Below are 23784 nucleotides of genomic sequence, written 5' to 3' on the forward strand. Positions count from 1 at the left end.
ATTTTTATTTTTAATTTGTGTCAAAACTCAAAATTATCCAATGGCCTGACTGTCTCAATAAGCTATATATTTTTATATTTTCATACTGGTGCATCTTAATAAGGGGCACTGGTGGCTCAGTGGTAGGTGTTTCGCGTGCTATGCGGAAGGCCCTAGTCACTGGATGCAGTGCCGGTCCCAAGCCTGGATAAAATGGGAGGGTTGGGTCAGGAAGGGCACCCGGCTTAAAACCTGTGCTAAGTTGTAGTGCGGACTGGGTGTACCGCTGTAGCAACCCCTTGCCAGGAGCAGCCGAAAGACCAACAACTAGTGCATCTTAATAAATAAGAATATCATCAAAAAAGTTGATTTATTTTAGTAATTTAATGAAAAATATATTATATAGATTCAATACACAGAGACTGATTTATTTCATGTTTCATTTTTTTTATTATTATTATTTTGATTATGGCCTTATGTCTTACTCTTCACATTTCCCCATAGATTCTTTATTGGCTTTAGGCCGAGTGGGTTTGCTAGCCAGTCAAGCACAGGGATACCATGGTCCTTAAACCAGGTATAAGTACTTTTGGCAGTGTGGGCAGGTGCCAAGTCCTGCTGGAAAATGAAATCAGCATCTTCATAAAGCTGGTCAGCAAAGGGAAGCATGAAGTCCTCTTAAACTTCATGGTAGACGGCTGCGCTGACCTTGGACCTAATAAAACACAGTGGACAAACACCAGAAAATGACATGGCTCCCTAAATCATCACTGACTGTGCAAACGTTACACTGGACCTTAAGCAGCTTGAGTCCATTTTCCCCCAGACTCTAAGACCTTGACTTCCAAATGAAATGCAAAAATTACTTTCATGTCCTGTATACGTCTGTTACCTGCCAAAAACAATAAGCCGCCTTAATGGTAAAAAGTTGCAAACCAAACTAAATATTTCACATTGCTGTTTAGTTGACACAAGGCGTACCCAGTTCAAAATCTTAAATTTAAATATTGTAATTGTAATATTGTAATTAAAATGATCAAGTCAGCTCAAGTGGTATTTATATATAATTATATTTGTCTATAGGGTTGACCAACTTTTCATCTATTAAAAAAGGTAAGTTGTCTCCCCTTGTAAGCTATTGATGGTTCAAGTGGTTGTTTTTCTCTCAAAACTAATTGGTCTAAAAATACCCCAACAATTAAAACACACAAACATTACTTAAATAACTTTATTCTTCCAAAAGTCAAAGTTAAAAAAGCGATCTGCGCAAAACAGGAGAATACAGTTTCTAAAATACAGGTCAATAAAATACTGGATAACACCAGATGTTTATCAGTCTCTTACTTATTCTTTTATATTACAATATCATATCCATTTTTAAAAACTAGCAAATTTGAACATTTTTGTTCCTAATGTGTCAGACAGGGTCTATAGCAACAAGACCCTGTCTGACACAAGATTGTTTCTCAACATGTGAATGTAGGAGCATGTCTCTCCAAGTCCAATAGAAATCGTTTGGATGGCTTCAAAGGTGTATGTCCAGTCCTTTTGGAATTTACTGTGACCTGTCCAAACATCAGCTGCAGCATAGTCACCAAACTTGTTCATGCTCCTATAGCTCCAAAAGTCCATCTTTCACCCCTCTGACCCAATTCTCCACAGCGGACTTTTAGTTAAAGGTACAAGAGGAGTCATGTAAGGACAAAAATAAATAAATTTCAAAGAATATCTAGTTATAATAAAAATAAAAGATATGAATCTATATACTACTAGGTAGTGTGATTTCTGGAACTCTAATGATGGGTTAAAGCTTTGTATTGTTTTATATTCAAAAGTGTTTGCCATTTTCAATGGTTTTACTTTATCATTCTCTGGAGTAAATACATGTTTGGAGTGAAGTTTTAAATTAAACACGTATTTACTCAATTCTGTTTTCAAACAAACAAGTTAACATATATTACATTCATAGATGAGCACAAACTAGAATGGAAATTTTTCTATCCTGAAGTGCCACTGATTCTTAGCTGATAAACCCTTCTGGGTTTTTCTCTAACCATCATGAGCTGGGTACTCGTTCAGCCATGTATGCTGGGGTGGAGCAGAACACTGTTGCTGATCAAAAGTCAGGGCAAAGTGGGGGAAAAAAATAGATACGTTTATGAATGGTTAGCTCTCTAACTCCTGTACCACAGAGTAGTGGTACAGGGTGCCTCCGTAGAATGATAAGCAGAAACACACTAGCCTCATGTTTATATAGCTAACTGTATGAAATATCTGTAAACTATTTGAAACATATTTTATTTAAATAAATACATTTTAAAAAACACTTACCCAGAATAAAAAGTCCACAGAATGTCCATCTTCACCTCCCTAGTGCAGTTTGATAGTGTCAGACCAGCAGAGGGAGGGGTGGGGGTCTTATAAAATCACTTGATTGCATCTTAATGACGGCTATGGCAGCAATATGAGATACTTGTGACAATCTGATGTCTTGAGTGCCTTTGAGTCTCGCTCCCTGTTTGCACCATCAATTAATTTGTCGATCAGTTTTGGCATATTCCTTTACACTTGTTATAAACTGTTGAGATCTGCTAGATTCACAAGACTCATCAGCTGTATGCTGAGGGGGTCCATGCTGATGACCTAGTGAATGTTCGGCTTGTTTTGGAAGTCCAGCAAGTAACTTTGTTTCAAGAATTGCAATCCTTTGCAGAAGTATGTGGCAGATCATGCAGCAAGTAGATTCCACAAAAGGCATTTTTTTCTCTCGTCTGTTTGAATGTAGGCAGTTTTGTTTTCCCGTCTCTGGAATGTAGCTTCTGGCAGCGGGAGGAAAAAGTCCCCTTTTCGTCCAATCCTAAAAAGTTTTTAGTTTAATGTTTGTTTGAGAACTGTGCTGATCTGCTGAAGTGAAAAGCTTAGAGAAATCAGAGAAAAGTACAGATTTAGAGAGCAAAGCTCAGAGCAGTAAGCAGAAACGTCCAAACAGTAGCAAAGCCGGAAGGAAATAGCCTTCAATGTTACCTGTTGTCTTAAAAAATACCACTGTAAGTAGTTTGGCCAACAAAGCAATATTAATTAATTTAACATTTATCTAGTGATCTTGTATGTGTGGTGGCTCTTGAAGCACTGACTCCAGCTGCAGTCCACTCCTTGTAAATCTCCGCCAAATTCTTGTATGGGCTTCATTTCACAATCCTCTCAATGCTCTCAATCCAATTATCTCTGTTGCTTGTGCAACTTTTTGTACCACATTTTTTTCCATTACCATGCTTAGATAGAGCAGATGTTTCGAGTTAATTAGCTGTTTAGAGAGTGACACCATGAGTTTCCAATATTCACAATATTCAAATTTTCTGAGATACTGAATTTTGGGTTTTAATTAGCTCTGAGCCATAATTATCAAAATTAAAAGAAAAAAAAACATAATATATTATGTAGAGTTTTCCTTTTTGAATCGAATTACTGAAATAAATCATTTCCCATAATTTTCTAATTTATTAAGCTGCACCTGTATTATTTCTGAATATGATATATTTCTGAACATGATATATTTTGTCACTGAAAATCATGTCCTCTGGTTTGATGCCATATTCTGAGTGTAAAGCAGGCAATTTCACGGACAACCATATTTAGTTGAAGGACCCCATTTAAGCAAGTTACAAATAAGTTAACATATATCACATCATAGATAAGCATTAAGTAAAATGAAAATATTTCTATACTGAAGCGCAACTGCTTCTTAACTGAAGGTCCCCATTCAAGGTCTCATGACATGTACACATGATAAGTTTTAGTCTTAGAATTGATTAAATATTTAACCTAATTTTGGAACCACTAAGTTTTACTTTTTATCGTTCTTTGGGTGACAGCTAAAATATATGGTTTGATTAAAAACTGTACATTAAACTATATTATTACTTAAAATTGCACATATGTGTTTTAATAATAAGAACAACAGGTTAACTAAGAGCTAGGTCATTAACTGACACAAAGAGGTTAAATGTCTTTTGTTGCAAAAAAAAAAAAAAGTCCACTGGTGTGACACCTATACTGTCACACTGAAGGACAAAATGTATTTAAAAGTTAAATACATTTTGTTAAAAAAAAAAAAACAGTACTACAGTTGTTTTGTTTTTACAATTTTATTTGAATTTGATCTCTTTAAGTCATCACGCTCATTTAGGATTTATTTTTCCTTGGAGATGATGCTTCACCACCATTCTTTCAGGTTTTAAGCATGGACTTTTTAGTTAAATTTTAGTAGTTTCAATATTCTCAGTTGCTTTCTTGTAAAGGACAATAATTTGACCCATCTGAAACCAAGGAACACCTTTGCCATGATGTTTTTTGACATGGTTGTTTAATTAATGAGAAGCTATTTATTGCACCAGTTAGGGTTAAATAACTTGTTGCCAGCTGCAACAAAATAATAATAATTACAGCAATTATCTAGTGGAAGACTCTTCCTTCTTATTTGCTTAGTTAAATCCAGGTGGTGACTTTTTTTTTTGGCTGGGCAGTGTATTTTGCTGGCCTTGGCTTTAACTTTTGAAGTCTCACATATACTATTGGGTTGTGTTGTTAAACTATATTATTACTTAAAATTGCACATATGTGTTTTGATAACTTACAGGTTGTATGTGTTGTAAGACATAAGATAACATAAGATGATGTTAAGCAAAATAAATAAAAAGAAAAACCTCTAGTAAGCCTTAACACAACCAGCAATTTTCAATTATCATCTCTGTGAAGAAAAATGAGATTCAAGAATAAAAAAGAATGACATGAACACAAAAAATTGTATTGTAAAAAATCAGCTGGAGAAATCACACCCACAAGAAATAGTAAAAGTAAAAGCATTTCAACATGCTTTAATAATCCACACCTTAGTGGAGGGGGAAAATGCACCCATTATGTGTAGCAGGCTCTGGAGGCAGTGTTATGATCAGAAGCTGTTTTGGTTGGCCACGTCTCAGATCAACAACATTAAGTAATAATAAAATGAAGTCAGCTGATGATCTGAATGTACTGAATACCCTGCTTACTTCTGTTTGGACTTTTTTAAATTCCCTGATGCCATGGCCATATTCCAGGATAATCAAATGTGAACTGGCCACCACTGAAAGTCTTTAGGTTGTGCTGGAAAAAAACTTAAAAATTAAAGAAAATTTTGACATAAACTAATGTTATGACATTATTTGAAGATGTTGAAACAATGGCATGGTGAAGGAAGTTGTGAGAAAGTTGTGTCCCATCACATCAAATTCACACCAAGTCATATTGACACCAAGTTTATTAATGTGTCATGTATGGTTGCGGAGATGTCACTAGTGTGAATTAGTTTATAAGGAAGTCCTCAGAAAAATCTGTTGAAATTTTAGGATATTTAAATAACAATGTTGTGATGTAATAAAAAAAGAGGGAACACTCAGACAAAATGATTTCACCGCTACCCCTAAAAACACCTGTGTACTTTTATTGCAAAACTTCAAACTGGAGTAACCTGTTTAAGAATAAAAACATTCCTAATACTGTTGAAGGATCAGGTAGATAAGATACAAGGTATTTACAGTGGTGTAAAAAACTATTTGCCCCCTTCCTGATTTCTTATTCTTTTGCATGTTTGTCACACTTAAATGTTTCTGCTCATCAAAAACCGTAACTATTAGTCAAAGATAACATAATTTGAACACAAAAGGCAGTTTTTAAATGAAGGTTTATGTTATTAAGGGAAAAAAAAAACTCCAAACCTACATGGCCCTGTGTGAAAAAGTGATTGGCCCCCTTGTTAAAAAAATAACTTAACTGTGGTTTATCACACCTGAGTTCAATTTCTGTAGTCACCCCCAGGCCTGATTACTGCCACACCTGTTTCAATCAAGAAATCACTTAAATAGGAGCTACCTGACACAGAGAAGTAGACCAAAAGCACCTTAAAAGCTAGACATCATGCCAAGATCCAAAGAAATCCAGGAACAAATGAGAACAAAAGTAATTGAGATCAATCAGTCTGGTAAAGGTCATAAAGCCATTTCTAAAGCTTTGGGACTCCAGCGAAACACAGTGAGAGCCATTATCCACAAATGGCAAAAACATGGAACAGTGGTGAACCTTCCCAGGAGTGGCCGGCCGACCAAAATTACCCCAAGAGCGCAGAGACAACTCATCCGAGAGGCCACAAAAGACCCCAGGACAACATCTAAAGAACTGCAGGCCTCACTTGCCTCAATTATAGTCAGTGTTCACGACTCCACCATAAGAAAGAGACTGGGCAAAAACGGCCTCCATGGCAGATTTCCAAGGCGCAAACCACTTTTAAGCAAAAAGAACATTAAGGCTCGTCTCAATTTTGCTAAAAAACATCTCAATGATTGCCAAGACTTTTGGGAAAATACCTTGTGGACCGACGAGACAAAAGTTTAACTTTTCGGAAGGTGCGTGTCCCGTTACACCTGGCGTAAAAGTAACACAGCATTTCAGAAAAAGAACATCATACCAACAGTAAAATATGGTGGTGGTAGTGTGATGGTCTGGGGTTGTTTTGCTGCTTCAGGACCTGGAAGGCTTGCTGTGATAGATGAAACCATGAATTCTACTGTCTACCAAAAAATCCTGAAGGAGAATGTCCGGCCATCTGTTCATCAACTCAAGCTGAAGCGATCTTGGGTGCTGCAGCAGGACAATGACCCAAAACACACCAGCAAATCCACCTCTGAATGGCTGAAGAAAAACAAAATGAAGACTTTGGAGTGGCCTAGTCAAAGTCCTGACCTGAATCCTATTGAGATGTTGTGGCATGACCTTAAAAAGGCGGTTCATGCTAAAAAACCCTCAAATAAAGCTGAATTACAACAATTCTGCAAAGATGAGTGGCTAAGGGTGGCCCAACCAGTTATTAGGTTCAGGGGCCAATTACTTTTTCACACAGGGCCATGTAGGTTTGGATTTTTTTTCTCCCTAAATAATAAAAACCATCAATCAAAAACTGCATTTTGTGTTTACTTGTGTTATCTTTGACTAATAGTTAAATGTGTTTAATGATCAGAAACATTTTGTGTGACAAACATGCAAAAGAATAAGAAATCAGGAAGGGAGCAAATAGTTTTTCACACCACTGTATCAACAGATTTTTGTCAAATTTTTTTTTATTTCATAAATTTTACCTGTGCAGCCTAATACCTGACTTGATATGACGGGTCACATATTAGAGTATTTTATTTATTGATTTTTTGTAAGCCAATAACTGTTTGACTCCAGATCATCCCATTATGCATGGCCTACACCAAATGAAAACTGAGGAAATCTGCTGGTGGGAACAAAACTGTGGGCCACCTGCTAAGCCCATCCTGTCCTCTCACCAAGGTGAGAGTTGTGAGGAGGCTCATCACTCACCTCCAGGACAGCAGGACTCCCACTAAATAAAGCTGTAACTGTAGGGGGTTTTGCACAAGGCAGCTGCCTTACTCTTTAGCCACAAAGAGCCCCATAAAGAAGGGAGGGACTGTCTTGTCTCACAGAACTGAGGAAAGAGATGTGTCAGTGATGTGCATGCATTTATGTTACTGCAGTATAATGTCATGTACTCAAGTAAATAAAACAATTTAACATGCCCTGTCCATTTTATTCCTTACAACCTTCCATGTATTGATGTTATTATCTATTTATTTGTTTGTTTCATTTGTGTTTACAACTCTGTGATTTGGACTTCCTTTTAAATTAACTGCTAGCAAAGAGATGTATGTGTTGTACTCAACCACCATAATCTTACAGCTGCAAAATAGTATTTATTTAAACAAACAAAGTAAAGTCCTGAAAAGTTACATCTTTTCTTAAAACATTGTATCATTTTTCTCCTTTCGCTACTTACTAAATTTCTATGAATGTAGACTGGAACCTGACTAATTTGTAGTGAAGAACAAGGTGTCATCACTTCATATAAAGAAATGCTTGCCACAGCAGTGATTTCTGGAGAAGCAATGCAACACTACATATCTTTGTCATGCGCATGTAGTGGCTTTAAACATAAAGGAAACGGTCCTTTTGTGGAATGGAACAGACTAGGCTTACCATCCATGCTAGAGTTTTGAAGAGGAGGAAAAAACCAAAGGGTTTTACGGGGATCACAGTCTAATTCTATCCATATGAATAGCCACTGAAAGAAGGGGAGGGGATGTTCTGGGATACTGTGGATAACATGGATAACAACCTGGCACTGTATTTAGAAAGATGGCCATTTTGTTCCTCATTCATTACAGCACAGCAGGACAGCCTGGGAAAAACATGGTATCCCTAAAGGCAAACAGGCAGGCTGACAGGAAGAATTATTTGACAAGCTGGTGAATCTGTGTGAAAAGAATGAAGACTTTAAATGGGTGTTATTTTTTTGCTCTGATATCAGGCCCCCAACTGGGTTAAATGATGATAGGTAAAACAATCGGAATAAGAGCAGCGACACACAGAAACATTTTATAGATGGGCCCAAGAACATTTATACACAACATGAAAGTGTATAAATTTTCTGATGGTCTCTCTTCTGATGGTCACATGACAGCATTAATGATGGTGAGACTACATAATAATACATATTGTTTACTTACCTAACTAAAGTTTACAAAAGGCAAGAATATACTGTGAATAACTGTTAAAGTATGTATACACTTTTTGGGCCTGTGTGTGTGTGTGTGTGTGTGTGATTACTGTAAACTTAATCTTAAGTGAAAAACAGTTACCAATGTCATAAAACTCTAAAGAAGCCTATGTTTAATATATGAACAAAGGACAAATCGCATTTTAACTACTAAATGGTTATTTTAAAATTGGCCAGGACAATGCCAGTATAAGACTAGAAACACTAATCATTTATATTAGCAGTTGCTAATCTTCCAAATGAAGTAGTTCAAAGTAGATTGGTTTTTACAAGGAAACAGAAAACATCCTATCTAATCCCATTTTCACTGTCTCAGTCTCCTCAGGATTCAGACCCCCACTGATTCTTGTATAGCATCATTCATCTTCTCAGGCAGGTCAGCAGATTTATGGCATGTCCCACTGAGCAGAAGAGATTAGCTATTTATTAGGGGAAATAGTTAATGGATAAAACTCAGAGATAATGTATTTGGGAGTCACAGATTGTCCTTGTTTCCAAATTACAGATCAATAATATGTAATATTTAAGAGTCATATTTTTGTTTAGCACACTTTGGGTATACTACTAATTGATTTGCTGCACAAGACCGTGAAGTGAGCACCAACTTGAGGGTGTTCCTCTTTGTGTATCCCACAATGGAATGCATATTAGCATTGGTGTTGTCTGCATATCAAAGTAACCTAACGCTAAATCAACGAAAGGGGAACACCCAGGGCAAAGTGCAAAGTGTGACACGTTAATCCCCTCAACGTGTGTTCACGACAATGATCTTTGGTGTATTACTGAGCCATCAAGTGCACTCACGTGAACTGAAGCTGAACTCAAGTGCACTTCTTTATAACCAAAAACCTATTTGGTATGCACAATGAAATTTAATGTATAGACATCCACCTTAAGGAATAAAATATAAAAAAAGGCATAGACCTAATTTATTTCATTAATTTATTCGAATAATTAAATATACATCTATGATATGTACAAAAAGGTAAAAGGATCCATAACCTACAAATATATACAGAAAAGTGCAGGGAAGTCTGTTGCGACTCCCCAAACATTGCTGCAGTCATTTGGGTCCTCGAAGTCTACGTCTGTTGTGTCCCTGTCCATTATGTTTGCGTGCACAAACGTACTTTATTATAACCTGCGTACAGTTCTCGCACTTCACCGTACAACACCAATGGAACTTGCAGTTGCAGCTGCTCACTATCTCGGTACGGATCTCCTCCACGCGCAGGCCGCACTCATGACACAGCCTTCTGCAGCTGTGCCTTTCCCACTGGGAAAGATCCTTTCCACTCTGCAAACACTCCCTGCCTTCTGTGCCGTGAAGTCCAAGGCTGGAATTTTTCGCACAGTAATCAGGGGAATCCTCCAAATAGATCAGTTCAGAGCGCGCGATACTGCTGAATGAGTCCGCGATCGCACCCCCGCGGTTGTCAGCGCTGTTGCCGGCACGCATGCGTCGTTTGTCCAGCTCAAGTTTGTGCGCTTGGTCGTGCTTTACTTTCAGATAATTGCCCACCTCACGGAACTCGGCCAGCTGCATCCAACACGTCTGCATCGCGCAGCTCTCCGACATGCCGTGACATCTGCAGATCCTTTTCATAGTTGCTTTTACCGCCTGCAACACAGATTTTATTTATGGTCAGTAGATTGTGGGAATTTTAACCGTTGTAATTATAAAATATAAGGGTTATAAATTCAACAGGACGTACCAGACGGCCTGCGGCGTTGTTATGAAGATTGACAGCAGCACGGGCGTCCTGTCCAGTCTCGAATGCGTCCACATATTGTTTGGAGATCCTTTCGCCGAAGTCCACATTGTCGCTACATCCTCCCCAAAGCCAGCCACGACCCCCTGACATCAGAATTTTTTTTTGTAAATTATAAATGCACTATATGCACTATTTAAAATAAATATTTGTGTCATATATTTAAATATATTCTTACCAATGTTGCCATTTCTTGAGTTGTCACATCCGCAGTTGTCCAGATCCCCAAGGCTGCAATTTCTGGTTAAGGTATACATGACCCCAGCTGCGCTTATTGCGTGGACAAACGAGGTCTCTCTCGTAGCTACAAGAAGACACGGGAAGTCAAGTTAAAAACACAGCCTTAAATTCAAATTCAAATTTTATTTGTCACATACACGGTCATGCACAGTACGATATGCAGTGAAATGCTTAGACAAATGCCTTAAAATGACCTTAAAATAAAAGAAAGACCTTATGTTGAATAGAATTGATATATAAGTGCATAGCCATTTTCTAAATTTGACATCTTACCACTTCGGAGTCGTCTGTGAGTTGAGAAGTGAAACGTGCTCTCGGGGCAATTCCACCTGTCCCACGCAAACTGATGCTTGCACTCATGCATTCCGTTTTGAGCTCCGGCAAGAACACTACTCGTGTAGCTTAAATAAGCCTGTCAATTAAAGTAACAAAAATTACTTAGAAAAAAAAAACATTCAAGTAATATTGCTGCATGTTTTATGAAGAAAATAATTTTGTAATCTTGAGCATACTTTATCATACACTTCAGCACAACCATTTACATTAAGGGTTAACACATTTTACTTACTTTTGGTCCGGTCATGAGCAAATTGTTAACAAGCCTAAAACGAGAAGAAAGAAGCAAATAAAATGTTAGAACCAGCATTCGCGTTATTATTGCAATATAATAAGAATAATTTAAAAAATATATATTTTTTCCTTTCTTACCATGTGTGCCCCAGGAGGGTTTTGTGGTAAATAAGAAATACATAGACCCAAAGAGAGGAGGAAGCCATTTTTTGCGAGATCACGGAGCTAGCAGAGTAAATGATGATGATGATCTCTTCTTTGAATTGAAACAGATTTTAGATATTTATACAATCCACATTGGGGCTGAAGGGGGGGTCACCTTTTGTTACAGAATCCCTGACATTCTATTGGTCCACAGCTACCAACGAACTAGAGGCAACGCCTCTACTTAACTTCAAAGGATATCAATATCAGCGTGTTTATTTCGCTCTGTGGGCAGCGGTGCATGATAATAGATTGTAATGCATTGATCCAGGGACCCTGCTTAAGCTTTACACCGCATGCGCCAATACACTTTTCGCCAATAAACTTTTTTCGTAGTTCAGAATGAGTGAATAAGTGAATAAATGAACACTCCACACAAAACATATATCTGAAATATTTAATGTTTCTGAGTTTAAAACATCATATACAATCACAGATTGAAAAAAATAACCCACGAAAACATTAAACCCATTGTGCATTAAACATTGTCAAGCGATATGTGTCAGGAAATTAAGAGATTTGTGCTCAAAATAAGGAACAATTCTTAAAGGTTTAGCAACCAAGACGGTGATCTGATATAAAATATAAAAAAGTGCACATATAGAAAATAAGTACTTGATAATTGTCAGCTAAGAAAAGAACCAGTTTTGTCCACGTTGGGAATTCGATTTTCTTGAAATCAGCTTTAAATATAGTCCGTATATACAAATATATATTTTGTATTTTACAGATGTGCCGGGAGGGGGATTTAACTTCGTTCACGCTGCCTCTTTCGTGAACTGTTGTGTGACCGACTACTCTTATTCCTTTTTGCACAAATATGTTTTGTTACGAACTGTGTGCACTTTTCACACTTGACTGTACAGCACCAGTGGAATTTGCAGTTGCAGCTACTCACTATCTCTATTCTCTTTTCCTCTACTTTTAGGCCACACTCGTGGCACAGCCTTCTGCAGCTTCTCTTTTCAAACTGTGACAAATTATTGCCACTCCGCAAACACTCCCTGCCTTCAGTTCCGTGCAGTCCCAGGCTTAGATTTTTCACACAGTAATTTGGAGAGTCCTCCAGGTGAATGAGCTCAGTGCGCGCGACGCTGCTAAACGTGTCCGCAATTGCGCCGCGGTTCTCAGCGCTATTCCCAACGCGCATACGTCTTTGGTCCAGCTCAAGCTTCTGTGCCTGGTCGTATTTGATTTTCAGGTAGTTACCAACGTCTCTGAACTCAGACAGTTGCATCCAGCATGTCTGAACGCTGCAGCTTCCAGACACGCCGTGACACTTACATGATCTCTTCATCGTCGATCTGATAGCCTAAACGGGAAATATATAAAGTCAGTAATGTAGTAAGTTGTGTAGATTTACTAAAATTGCACGCATTATAATGGGTCTATTAAATACAAGCTTATATTATTCAACAGCGGCATGTTGGCATGAATAGATGTACTAGCTATGTAGCATACCTTATAGTAATCACGAAAACCATTTTTTAAGACTTCACAACAGAAAGAAGTGTTATTCATACTTACAAGTCTACCAGCCTCGTTGTTGTGACGGTTTACGGCAGCGCGTGAATCGTGCCCATTTTCCAGCGCATCTACAAACTGTTTAGAAATTTTCTCCCCAAATTCAGCATTATCACTGCATCCACCCCAAATCCAGCCTCGACCTCCTGCGAACACATACCACCAGAGCTTTATAAGAACTTTTTCGAATTTAATGCATGAGTTATTTGGTTATTCTGTTATTCTGTGTATTTTATCTGGAGTTTTATCTTGGTCTTGTCAAGCTTACCAATTTTTCCAATATTAGAGTCATCACAGCCACAGTTATCGAAGTCTCCCATGCTGCAGTTCTTGGTCAATGTATACATAACTCCAGCTGCACTTATGGCGTGTATGAAAGCCGTTTCTTTGGTTGCTAATTGTAAAAAATGAAAAGGATAAGGAAAAACAGGATTTATGAATATTTTGGCTGAGAAGTATACAGACTATGAATTAATTCTGGAAAGCGGTATTTTACAGTTTTGTAGTAGTAATAAAATGTAGATTATTATTTTCATACCCCTTCGCAACCCTTTTTGTGTTGACAGTTGTAATTCACTCTCCGGGCAGTTCCACCTGTCCCATGCAAACTGATATTTACACTCCTCAATGCCACGCTGTGCCCCTGCTTGCACGCTACTTGCATACATAAGATATGCCTATAGACAAAAATAAACAGGTAAATATAAGCCCAGTAGTTCACTTGAATTTTGTTGCAGGTAATCGTTAAAAATATGAATATGAAAGTTCATAATTTACCTTGGGTCCTGTCATGAGGAAGTTATTCACTGACCTAAAGACGGAAAATAAAACGACATTAAACATGTTTCTTTTACGTTCGTAAGGTATTAATTCATAACAGAGCAATAAAATTTTAATAGCCAAAATTTACATCACTGTACCATGCTGTTGTTGACAGTACATGACAGCATACAGACAGGACCAAAGATGTAAGGAGCTGGCAAGAGCCCATTGATGCCAGTTCGTTCACCGAGTCTTCCCGGATGCCCTCCTCCAGTAACACTAGGCTCAAATACTGATTGAGTAATCCAGAAAGAGTTAGAAGGATTTGACTACGAGCTTGAGTGGCCAGGGTTTTTATACCTTTCGCCGACTTCGAATGACAGGCTTTTTTTCAACTTTGACATTTCACTGTGAAATCTAGTGATTCGATGGCGATTTGTTCGACATAGGAAACAGTAGAGCATCCGCACTTCAAAGTGAGGCTCAACAGCCCCTCATTATATTCTGTTTTTCCCATGGGTAAAAATTTAAATCATGCACTACACTACTACTACTACTACTACTACTACTACTACTACTATTATTATTATTATTATTATTATTATTATTGATGAAGCACCCACAGCTTATTTAGATTATTAAGCTGTGTAGACTGTACAGTGTTCCACTCATGAATTAACACAATGCGTTCTGTTTATTGGAGGTGTTGTATAAGTTACGTGGACAATACACATTGTCCGACTTCGCATTTGCCATTAAATCTGCACTCTATTCCTTGGGTATTTCTCAAAATTCAAAAAAAGATATTTTTTGTCAGATTTTATATGGATGTTCTGATTATTTGGTTATTAAATTCCAAATGATATATTTTCTCTGTTAGCTCATGACTGTGAAGAACATTTAAATGGCTGTTCTACATCGTTTACGAAAAGACCAACAATAATTCAAAATGGCATGCTAAGTGCCATATAAATAACATCACGAAATTGTCATTTATGTGTTAATAGAATAGACTGGGAACGAATCTGCTGCGAATTTTAAAAAGAACACTTATGTTAAAATCTTTTTCTGTTGACAATTCCCAGCCGTCACTATTAAATATGGTAGACTTACAACATATTTTAATCGATCAGGTTTATAGATCAGAATTTTATTTTACAGATCGTTAGATGTTAATGGATTATCTATAAGATTTTATTCTCCACCACGACATTTACAACATCTAAAAATTTCAAAACTGTAAACGAGCCCCAAAGAGTGAAAGTGATACAGAAACAAAAGAATATTATCCTAGATTAATTGGCATAGGAGGGAAAAATGACAAAATAATTTTGCTTCTAACTGCTTTCGATGACTTTTGCGATTATTTCTATATGGAAATGTGATTTCATATCGGCTCTCATGAAAAGATTAATTGCAGAAACCACAAATCATGAGTCAATCAAAATTACTTTAAGAATAGCAATGATTTAACGGTCAGACAATAGATAAGCTCTCGAGCCACTTGGCTCAGGCCGTTTCAGACAATGGTGGGACGTGCAAGTGAGGATAATCCGCACTAATTGGTTATCGGCGACATCAAGCTCTCACAGAGGCTGAAACCTAAACTCCCACACCTACGTGTCAAAAAACCGTAAGGACCTGTTAAGCCATGATCTTTGATCCCCTTTGCGCTGTAACATGCTAACACTTACGCCGACAAGACATGGTTTTTGAATGGATTTATGTGGCAGCAAACTACGAAACGGTCCAATGCTCGAGGCATTTTAGACTTATCAATTAAGTGACAACTACAAGTTTGTTTTGTGGTAGAAAATTCCAGAAAAGTGGGATGGAGGCGCAATGGTTGTCTATATTTAACAAAATTAACTTATCGCTGGGCTTACCTTTCGGCAAAAGCCTTCCATTTTGACAACACACGGCGCGAAGCTCAGGTGCGGTTAATTAAGTCAAACTAGTGGAATTTTGCACTGAAGTAAAGGTTTGTGCCCCAACCAAAAACACACCTTACACAAGGGATTTTGTGTACATTATGGGTGATTTTTAACATTATGACATAACGTAGCTTTTAGCAGCTATGTCTTTTTTATTAAGCGCACGCATAGGCCTGTATTTATGGGGATTTTCTAGTCGAATGAAAAAAACGATACATAGCAGGGATGTTGGGTCTTGAGCCCAGACGACCGAGTGTGTGTTGGAAACACTGACGCCATTCTCGCTGCGCGTTCATTAAATCTCACATTCAGTGCAGGCATCAAAGCCGACCAAGGTGCGATTCCTTACAAGTCATTAGAAAACCTTAAGGTGTTGACTGAAATAAATAAACAGTCTTGTAAGTGGACTAAGGCAACGCAAAGTTTGCTTTTTCTCTTAGAGAAATACATTTTACTTGGCTGTGTTTGTAAACGGGATATGGGGCATATTAGAACTAACTTATGCTGTAGCTTTTTGATTAATTGGGTGATTAATTGCAATGGTCATGTTGAAAACTTAACAGCACTAGGTGTGAAGTTAGATAATGCCTGAAGTAAAAACACAAAATTACATATTCCTCAATCTCCCATTTGCAATATTAAACAGGTAAACCAATTAAATGTGTTAGAAGTATTTTGTATAGACCAGAGCAGTAGTGTTCTTTTTCTTTTTTGGCAGACACAGACTCATTTTCCCTTAAAGAAAAATCTAAATAATCCACTTAATATGCAAGTACAGAGTATACAGTGTTACTTTTATAAATGTGAATTCACTATTTAAATATTAGGCATTTTGTCTATTTGATGAAGGCAGTGTTTTTGTTTTTTGCTTTCATATTTGGCAGGCACTTATATTCACAATGACTTGTAGTTTAACTGTTTAACAGTTCTCCAATTAGGTGTGGGCTCCTTTTCTGTAATGGCATATATCTGAATGTTATGATTGTAACAAAAAATATATTAATGGGAAAAAAATAAATATATATATATATATATATATATATATATATATATATATACTCTACCTATATGGTAGACTGGCCAGACAGAAGCCACTCCTTAAGGCACATGGCAGCATGCCTGGAGTTTGGCAAAAGGCAATTGAAGGAATGATAAGACTCTCTGCCCACTCTACAATATAGGCCGGATTGGTGGATTGCTGCAGAGATGCTTGTCCATCTGGAAGGTTCTCCTCTCTCCACAGAGGACCCCTGGAGCTCTGACAGAATGACCAAGGCCCTTCTCCCCCGATCACTCAGTTTAGATGGCCAGCCAGCTCTAGTAAGAGTCCTGGTGGTTTCGAACATGATGGAGGCCTCTGTGCTAATTGGGACCTTTTTTTTTTTTCTCCAAAGCTGCAAAAAAATTTCTGTAACCTTGCCCCGGTTTGTGCCTTGAGACAATTCTGTCTCAGAGGTCCACAGACAATTCCTTTGACTTCATGCCTAGTTTGTGCTCTGACATGTACTGTCAACTGTGGGACCTTTCTGAACTGAATTTACCACAGACAGATGTGTGCCTTTCTGAACTGAATTTACCACAAGCGTACTGCAATTAAGCTGCAGAAACATCTTAAGGATGATCAGGGGAAACAAGATGCGCCTGAGCTCAATTTTGCAAAGGCTGTGAATACTTATATACATGTGCTTTCTCATTATTTTTTTTTATTATTTTTTTAAATTTGCAAAAATCTCAAGTAAACTTTTTTCATGTTGTCATTATGGGATGTTATGTGTAGAATTCTGAGAACAAAAAATGAATTTAATCCATTTTTCCACAAAATGTGGAAAAAGTGATGCGCTGTGAATACTTTCCGGATGCACTGTATGTTTGGACAAAACCTGAATGCTTTCAGTTTTTTAGTAACAGTCAAGATGCAGCTTTAAAACAAAAAATGAAGGACACAGCCGACAATGTCAGAAATAATGAAATAAACTTACAGCACCATAGATCATACGAAGATTTATACCATTCCCCATTGCACAGCGTACACTTTTTATCTTTAAAGGTAAGAGTAGGGCACAATTTTACTTCAATACTTTATTTATTGTACATTTTACTACCTCTTCCGCAAACAAAACGCTCATTGTCTCTCCAATTTTGCTTTCTTTTTTTCAATGTAATTTTTATCAAAATTTTCCATCGTTTAAAATTACAAAACCTTTAAAAACTACAATACCCACTTCAACAGGCAGCCTACTTTGTCCAGGGTCTCTGTTTACTATGCACCTCAGAATCACCCCTAGGAAAGTTAATTAAGCACTAAAATATTTTTACCTCAGAGTGGGACATAAGTTATTTAAAAAAAGCTTCCTACTATTTCTTTCAGCAATGAGTAGGACTGCTTTACAACACTGATAGCAACAATGTATTGTACAAGTTATAGTGGAGTTTTTTTTTTTTTTACTTTTAAACTGTGGGAAATTGAAAAGAAATCTAAACTGGAGAGAAGATTATAAAAAATACTTCTAACTTAAAATTTAAAGAACTACATTCTTCGGTGCCGCTCGCATCCCTGAAGAGTGTGAAAAACTGTTAGACCGTGTTAGTGAAGTGCTGCTTATAACAGAAAAACAGTTGTGTACACTGTCAAATAATTTGATAGAAATTTATTAAAATATAAAAATAGTATATTTTAATTGATGAGAATGTTCCATACCCCATCCATAACCACTTGAGTGTTGATGCTGTAACAATGTTTATGGCTCCCATAAGCCTCCTTGCTCTGACAATTACATTAAGGCATTTGGCAACTTTCATTTTTATCTCATTATACATCTGAGCAAATGAGGGTTAAGGGCCTTGCTCTTAAGAACCCAACAGGGACGACTTGATGGTTGTGGGATTTGAACCTGGAACCTCTTGAACTGAACCAATACCTTAACCACTGAGCTACCCCCTGAGCCCACTGATAATTAATTTCAATGTGTGTGCCTTGGATGATGCACAACTCCAGGGAAACAAGCAATGTGTATAAATGCAGCTTGTTTTTAATTTTTTTATTCTTGGAAATATGCATTTATGCAGATCTGTGGTGCTGTAAGAGCAAAGGTTTATTTATTGTTTCCAATATTGTTGGCTGTGACAAACCCAAATCATCACTCTTCCAAAGCTGCATCTTTGATGTTAATAAAAAATGGAAAGTAGCAGTCACGTGTGGAGACAGCATACATAATGTTTGTTAATGGACTAGTTGCATACTGCACACGATCCGTCAGAAAAAGCATTCCATTTTTATCCAAGTGTCCATGTCACTCAGTGTTACTAAAACACCTCTCCACTGTGCATGTCTCTGTCTGAATGGCAGTTTCTGGCAACTCCTAACCAGTTAGGACACTTCCAGCACTCACCTACATTTGGTGGAGATAAAGGTAATAGTAGAATAAAAGAAGGTATATCTGAATTAATACCAAAATGACACACTTAGTTTTGAAACACTTAGTAAATACAGGCCCTGGTCCCAGAGTAGCATAGGACTTGCATTGCTCCAGTGTAATGTGACAGAATGTGTCTTGGTTGATATAAACACCAAGGTAACAGAAACTATTTACTCTCTCCACCTGGGTCTTGCTGATATTGTAGCTGGTAGCTCCACTCCAGCTTAGTGCTTAAGTTTACTATTAATTCTTTTTTTCTTGACCTTTAGGAGGAGTTTGCTATTTTGGCAATGCTTCTCTATTCTTTTAATCTCCTCCAGGTAGACCTTTTTTTCAGAAGATCAGGTCCTCCAGAACCGTGTTAGAACTGTCAGCAAACTTGACAATAGTGTTTGATATGAAAGTTACCATGCAGTTTGTGATGTATAATGAGTCCAGAGGTGGGCTAAGGACACAACCCACAACATATTTCAATGCTGAGGGTGAGGGCAAATAAGATATGTCTGCCCATGCATACTGCTTGTGGTTTGCCGGTCAGGATGTTGGAAATCCACTGACACAGAGATTGGACCGAGGGACAAGTCTGTGGTAAGGTTATTGTAGTGTACAATGCTAAACTGTAGTCAACTGTTTTAGGAACTTTTTATTTTTATTTTTTTTAAAGATTATTATTATTATTATTATTATTATTATTATTATTATTATTTATTACCTTTATTCTTTATTACCTTTCTTAGTTAACAACTGTGAGCACCTGTAACCGAGCATAAGCAATTTCCCTCTGGGATTAATAAAGTTATGAATCTTGAATCTTGAATCTTGAACAAGCATAATATTATCATAATTTAATTTCCTTGAATCCAGTTGGCTCAGGGATGTGTTTAGGAGGTGTGCGAAGTGCAGGAGACATCTTCAGTAGAGTGATCAGGACAGTATATGAATTCATGACAAGTGAGGTCAGGGCAACTGGGGAATAACTGTTGGGACAGGCAGCCTGAGGTTTCATTAAGGGAATGATAATGGACTGTTTAGAGCATGTAGGGATTATTCACCTGACAGCAAGGAGTAACATTTCTGTGAACAACAGCACTAGTTTGTTAGTGCAGGCTCTAATGACCCAACATGAGATGCTATCTGGTCCTGCTGTCTCTGGTGTTCACACTCTCAAAAGCCTTCCTTATGTCATGCACTGCCACTCTCAGCATGCATGCTACCATTAGCACGGACAGCAGTAGCACTGCTAGCTGCAGCCTTGAAATTAACATAAAAGGTGTTTATCTAGACATCCAGAGTCATGACTGCATCCACGTTCCAGAATGATTGTGTTTTGTAGTCTAATCTTTTGTAGTCTGTTCCTGCCATAGCACTGCTTTATTTAGTTTACTCCATTGTGCAAATTGTACCTTGTACTCATCCATGTGTTCAGTGGTGCAAGATTGTGGCTCATTGTGGATAGTTTTGTTAACTCATGGCTTCTAATTGGGAAATGTTGTGATAAGAATGTTTTGTATTATATCATCAGCTTTTCAATAAATCCCACTAATAATAGACATTTATGTCATTAGAGCTACACCTTAATATGTTCAGGTGGTTGGCCCTACAAAGCATGACTCATGAAGGATGTATTCTTTTGATTGCTCTCTGGGGGGAATTGGTTAAAGGCATAATAGGGAGTCTGCCTTCACATTCTAGGTTATAGGACAGTACACAAGGGTAAAATTGAACCAGAGAAGAACAAGACCATTTGCTGTATATTCAACCTTTATGTATGGTGATAAAAGGGTGAAGTGCTCCCATTAGCCACTGCCAGCACCCCCTTCATTGAATCTGAGGAGTCTGTTGTTGATATTAACATATATTTTAGAAACTGAATATCAAATCAATTTTATTACTATTCAGCAAGAATAACAGCATGCTAGAACCCCAGATAAAAGGCAATGAAAATTCACTAACCCCAGGAAGCATTGTAAATGTTTGATGTTCAAAGGAATTTACCAATTTGTCACTGCAAATATTTGTCCTGAGCACCTCCCTTTGGCCCTATGACAAACCCAGGAACATTATTTTGTAAACATGAAACCAACTTTTTTTTTTTTACCATTGACAGAGATAGATAGACAGATAGATAGACAGATAGATAGATAGATAGATAGATAGATAGATAGATAGATATACAGTATAATATATAATGAGCAGTGAAGCTCTTAGCAGTTACTGACTTAATAACAAGGTTGTTTTTAGACTTTTGGCTGCTCCCGTAGAGGGGTCACCACAGTGGACAATCTAATCTGCACAGGTTTTATGCTGGATGCCCTTTCTAATATAACTCTCCCATTTTATCCAGGTTTGGGCAGGCATTTTTTCCAGCAGGGGTATTGGCTGGGAATTGAACTCTGGCCTTACACATGGTAGGTGAGAAACATACCACTGAGCCACAAATGCTCTCTATTGACTAAATAACAATATGATGGGTAAATTACAATATGTTATTATGGAAAACCTTTAGGTGTAGAAACTTGTTTCAAAGTTTAAGACATAAATATATGTGAGGTGTGCACATTGTATATACAACAGTGCCCAGATTGTGTATGGTTAATATAAATTTTATATACAGAGAATATACAATCCACATAAACATATCAATCTACAACTGCATAGAAATTAAGCAGGATGTAGACTATAATATACAGTATGGAATTGATATACTGCAGGATGATTGCAGACAGTAAAAATATCAGTGGCCGAAGAGTGTTGAATTCAGCAGGCGATGGTTCTGGGAAAGAAGCTGGCTGAGCTTATTAGTTTTGTGAAAGGTGATGGAGAGAGTCTTGTGGTGTTGACTTAAAGGCTGGTATTTGGGCTCCAGTAATGTGTTTGGCAGTTTTCACATCTATTGTCGAGTTTTCTTTTCAGACATTGTAATAGACTTGGGCAGGATGCTCTCAGTGGTGAAGCAATTATAACCTGTCACATTGAGCCACATGAAACTATGTCCATAAAAATTTGTGTGAATGCAGTAAGAAATTGTAGTTACCCCAAACGTCTAGTAACAACTTGACAAAAATGCAATAGAAACTGGTAATGACATACTGCACTGTTATGGAGCTGCCACAAATTTTCTGTCTGATGAGGACATGGTGGAAGCAAGATGCAGGAAGACTTCATAAGCATGTATTAACAGCGCCATTGCCCAGTAACAATGTAACTAACACCTCTCAGAAACTGACATACTAGAAGCAAGATTACAGGGAAAGATTGGCCAGAGTTGTTTTTATCTCAATGGATTTCTGATAACAACTTCTTCAGGCTTGTGCTATGACTGTGGTACGTCCATGCTATGTCTTAGAAGATCACTTTAAGAACATATGGTCTCACATTTATTACTTAACTGCATCTCAGTATACCAACCTGCTGGACGCAATGACAATGTAGTAACTGCATGATAAGCACCTGGTAAGAACATGGCATAATCAAAACTATTTTTAGAACGTTTTAGGGAAATTAGAACGTAAATGGTGTCAAACTAAATATTTAGTATTTCAAGTAGGATAGAAGGAGAGCATCCTGAACTGTAGAATAGCTCTTAGTGTAGCTAGATCAACGTATCTCTCCACTCTTATAGAAAATAACAAAAATAATCCTAGATTTTTATTTAATACCGTAACCAAATTAACCAGAAATAAGACCATTGCAAGAAATCTCCACAACAGCATTGTGTAATAGTGAAGACTTCATGAACTTTTTTAATAATAAAATTGTAAATATTAGGCATAAAATTGAGGCTCTGAAACCAAACAACGTAAGTTATGCAGATGTAAAACGAGCCATGTCAGATCGGAACCTAGAATACTTAGCTCCCCTTGAAGAGAACGAACTAAATTCACTTATCTCTTCTGCAAATTCATCAACCCATATATTAGATCCTGTACCGACACATTTTCTTAAACAGATAGAACCAGCAATAACAGAACCCCTGTTGAGAATAATTAATCCTTCACTCAGCATTTGGCATGTTCTAAAATCTTTTAAACTAGCAGTTATTAAACCAATTATTAAGAAACCTGACCTTGACCCCTGTCAGCTGTCCAATTACAGGCCAATATCAAACCTCCCCTTTATCTTTAAGATTCTGGAAAAAAAAGTAGCGGAGCAGCTATGCTCATATCTACATAGAAATGGCATACATAAACTGTATCAATCAGGGTTTAGGCCTCATCACAGCACAGAGACAGCACTCGTTAAAGTAGTAAATGACCTCCTATTGGCCTCTGATCAAGGTTTTGTAACCATGCTTGTATTACTCGACCTCAGTGCAGCTTTTGACACCATTGATCAAAGTATTCTTCTTCACAGATTAGAAAATGTAGTTGGAATTAAGGGTACAGCCCTCTCCTGGCTCAGATCCTATTTGACCGATCGGTATCAGTATGTAGACTTAAATGGTAATTATTCTGCATGTTCTGTAGTGGAGTTTGGTGTTCCACAGGGTTCAGTTTTAGGCCCACTGCTTTTTCCCTTTACATGCTTCCTCTGGGCAACATAATCTGTAAGCATGGTATTAGTTTCCACTGTTATGCTGACGATACACAGTTATATGTCTCAGCAAAACCTGATGAGATAAACCACCTTACTAAAGTTGAGCAATGTGTGCAGGACATAAGAAATTGGATGCTAATTAACTTCCTTCTGCTTAATTCAGATAAGACAGAAGTTCTAGTCATAGGACTGCATAC

The 23784-nt window shown here is 37.4% G+C and overlaps 2 protein-coding genes across 2 annotated transcripts; both read right to left on the reverse strand.

The window, feature by feature from the left end:
* Positions 1-9692: 9692 nt before the first annotated feature.
* LOC128532079 (protein Wnt-8a) lies at positions 9693-11417 on the reverse strand. The gene is made up of 6 exons (XM_053506301.1): positions 11350-11417; positions 11210-11243; positions 10915-11053; positions 10580-10705; positions 10345-10487; positions 9693-10250 (listed from the first exon to the last, which is right to left on the reverse strand). The coding sequence occupies exons 1-6, from the start codon at positions 11415-11417 to the stop codon at positions 9693-9695; spliced, it is 1068 nt and encodes a 355-aa protein (XP_053362276.1).
* A 424-nt stretch (positions 11418-11841) lies between these two features.
* Positions 11842-15656, reverse strand: wnt8a (wingless-type MMTV integration site family, member 8a). The gene is made up of 7 exons (XM_053506256.1): positions 15588-15656; positions 13860-13993; positions 13717-13750; positions 13478-13616; positions 13208-13333; positions 12943-13085; positions 11842-12727 (listed from the first exon to the last, which is right to left on the reverse strand). Exons 1-7 carry the CDS (start codon positions 15606-15608, stop codon positions 12164-12166), a joined length of 1161 nt encoding a protein of 386 aa, XP_053362231.1. The 5' UTR covers positions 15609-15656; the 3' UTR covers positions 11842-12163.
* Between the last annotated feature and the right edge of the window lie 8128 nt (positions 15657-23784).

This window comes from Clarias gariepinus, chromosome 10 (assembly GCF_024256425.1).
Source record: "Clarias gariepinus isolate MV-2021 ecotype Netherlands chromosome 10, CGAR_prim_01v2, whole genome shotgun sequence".
Lineage (NCBI taxonomy): Eukaryota > Metazoa > Chordata > Actinopteri > Siluriformes > Clariidae > Clarias > Clarias gariepinus.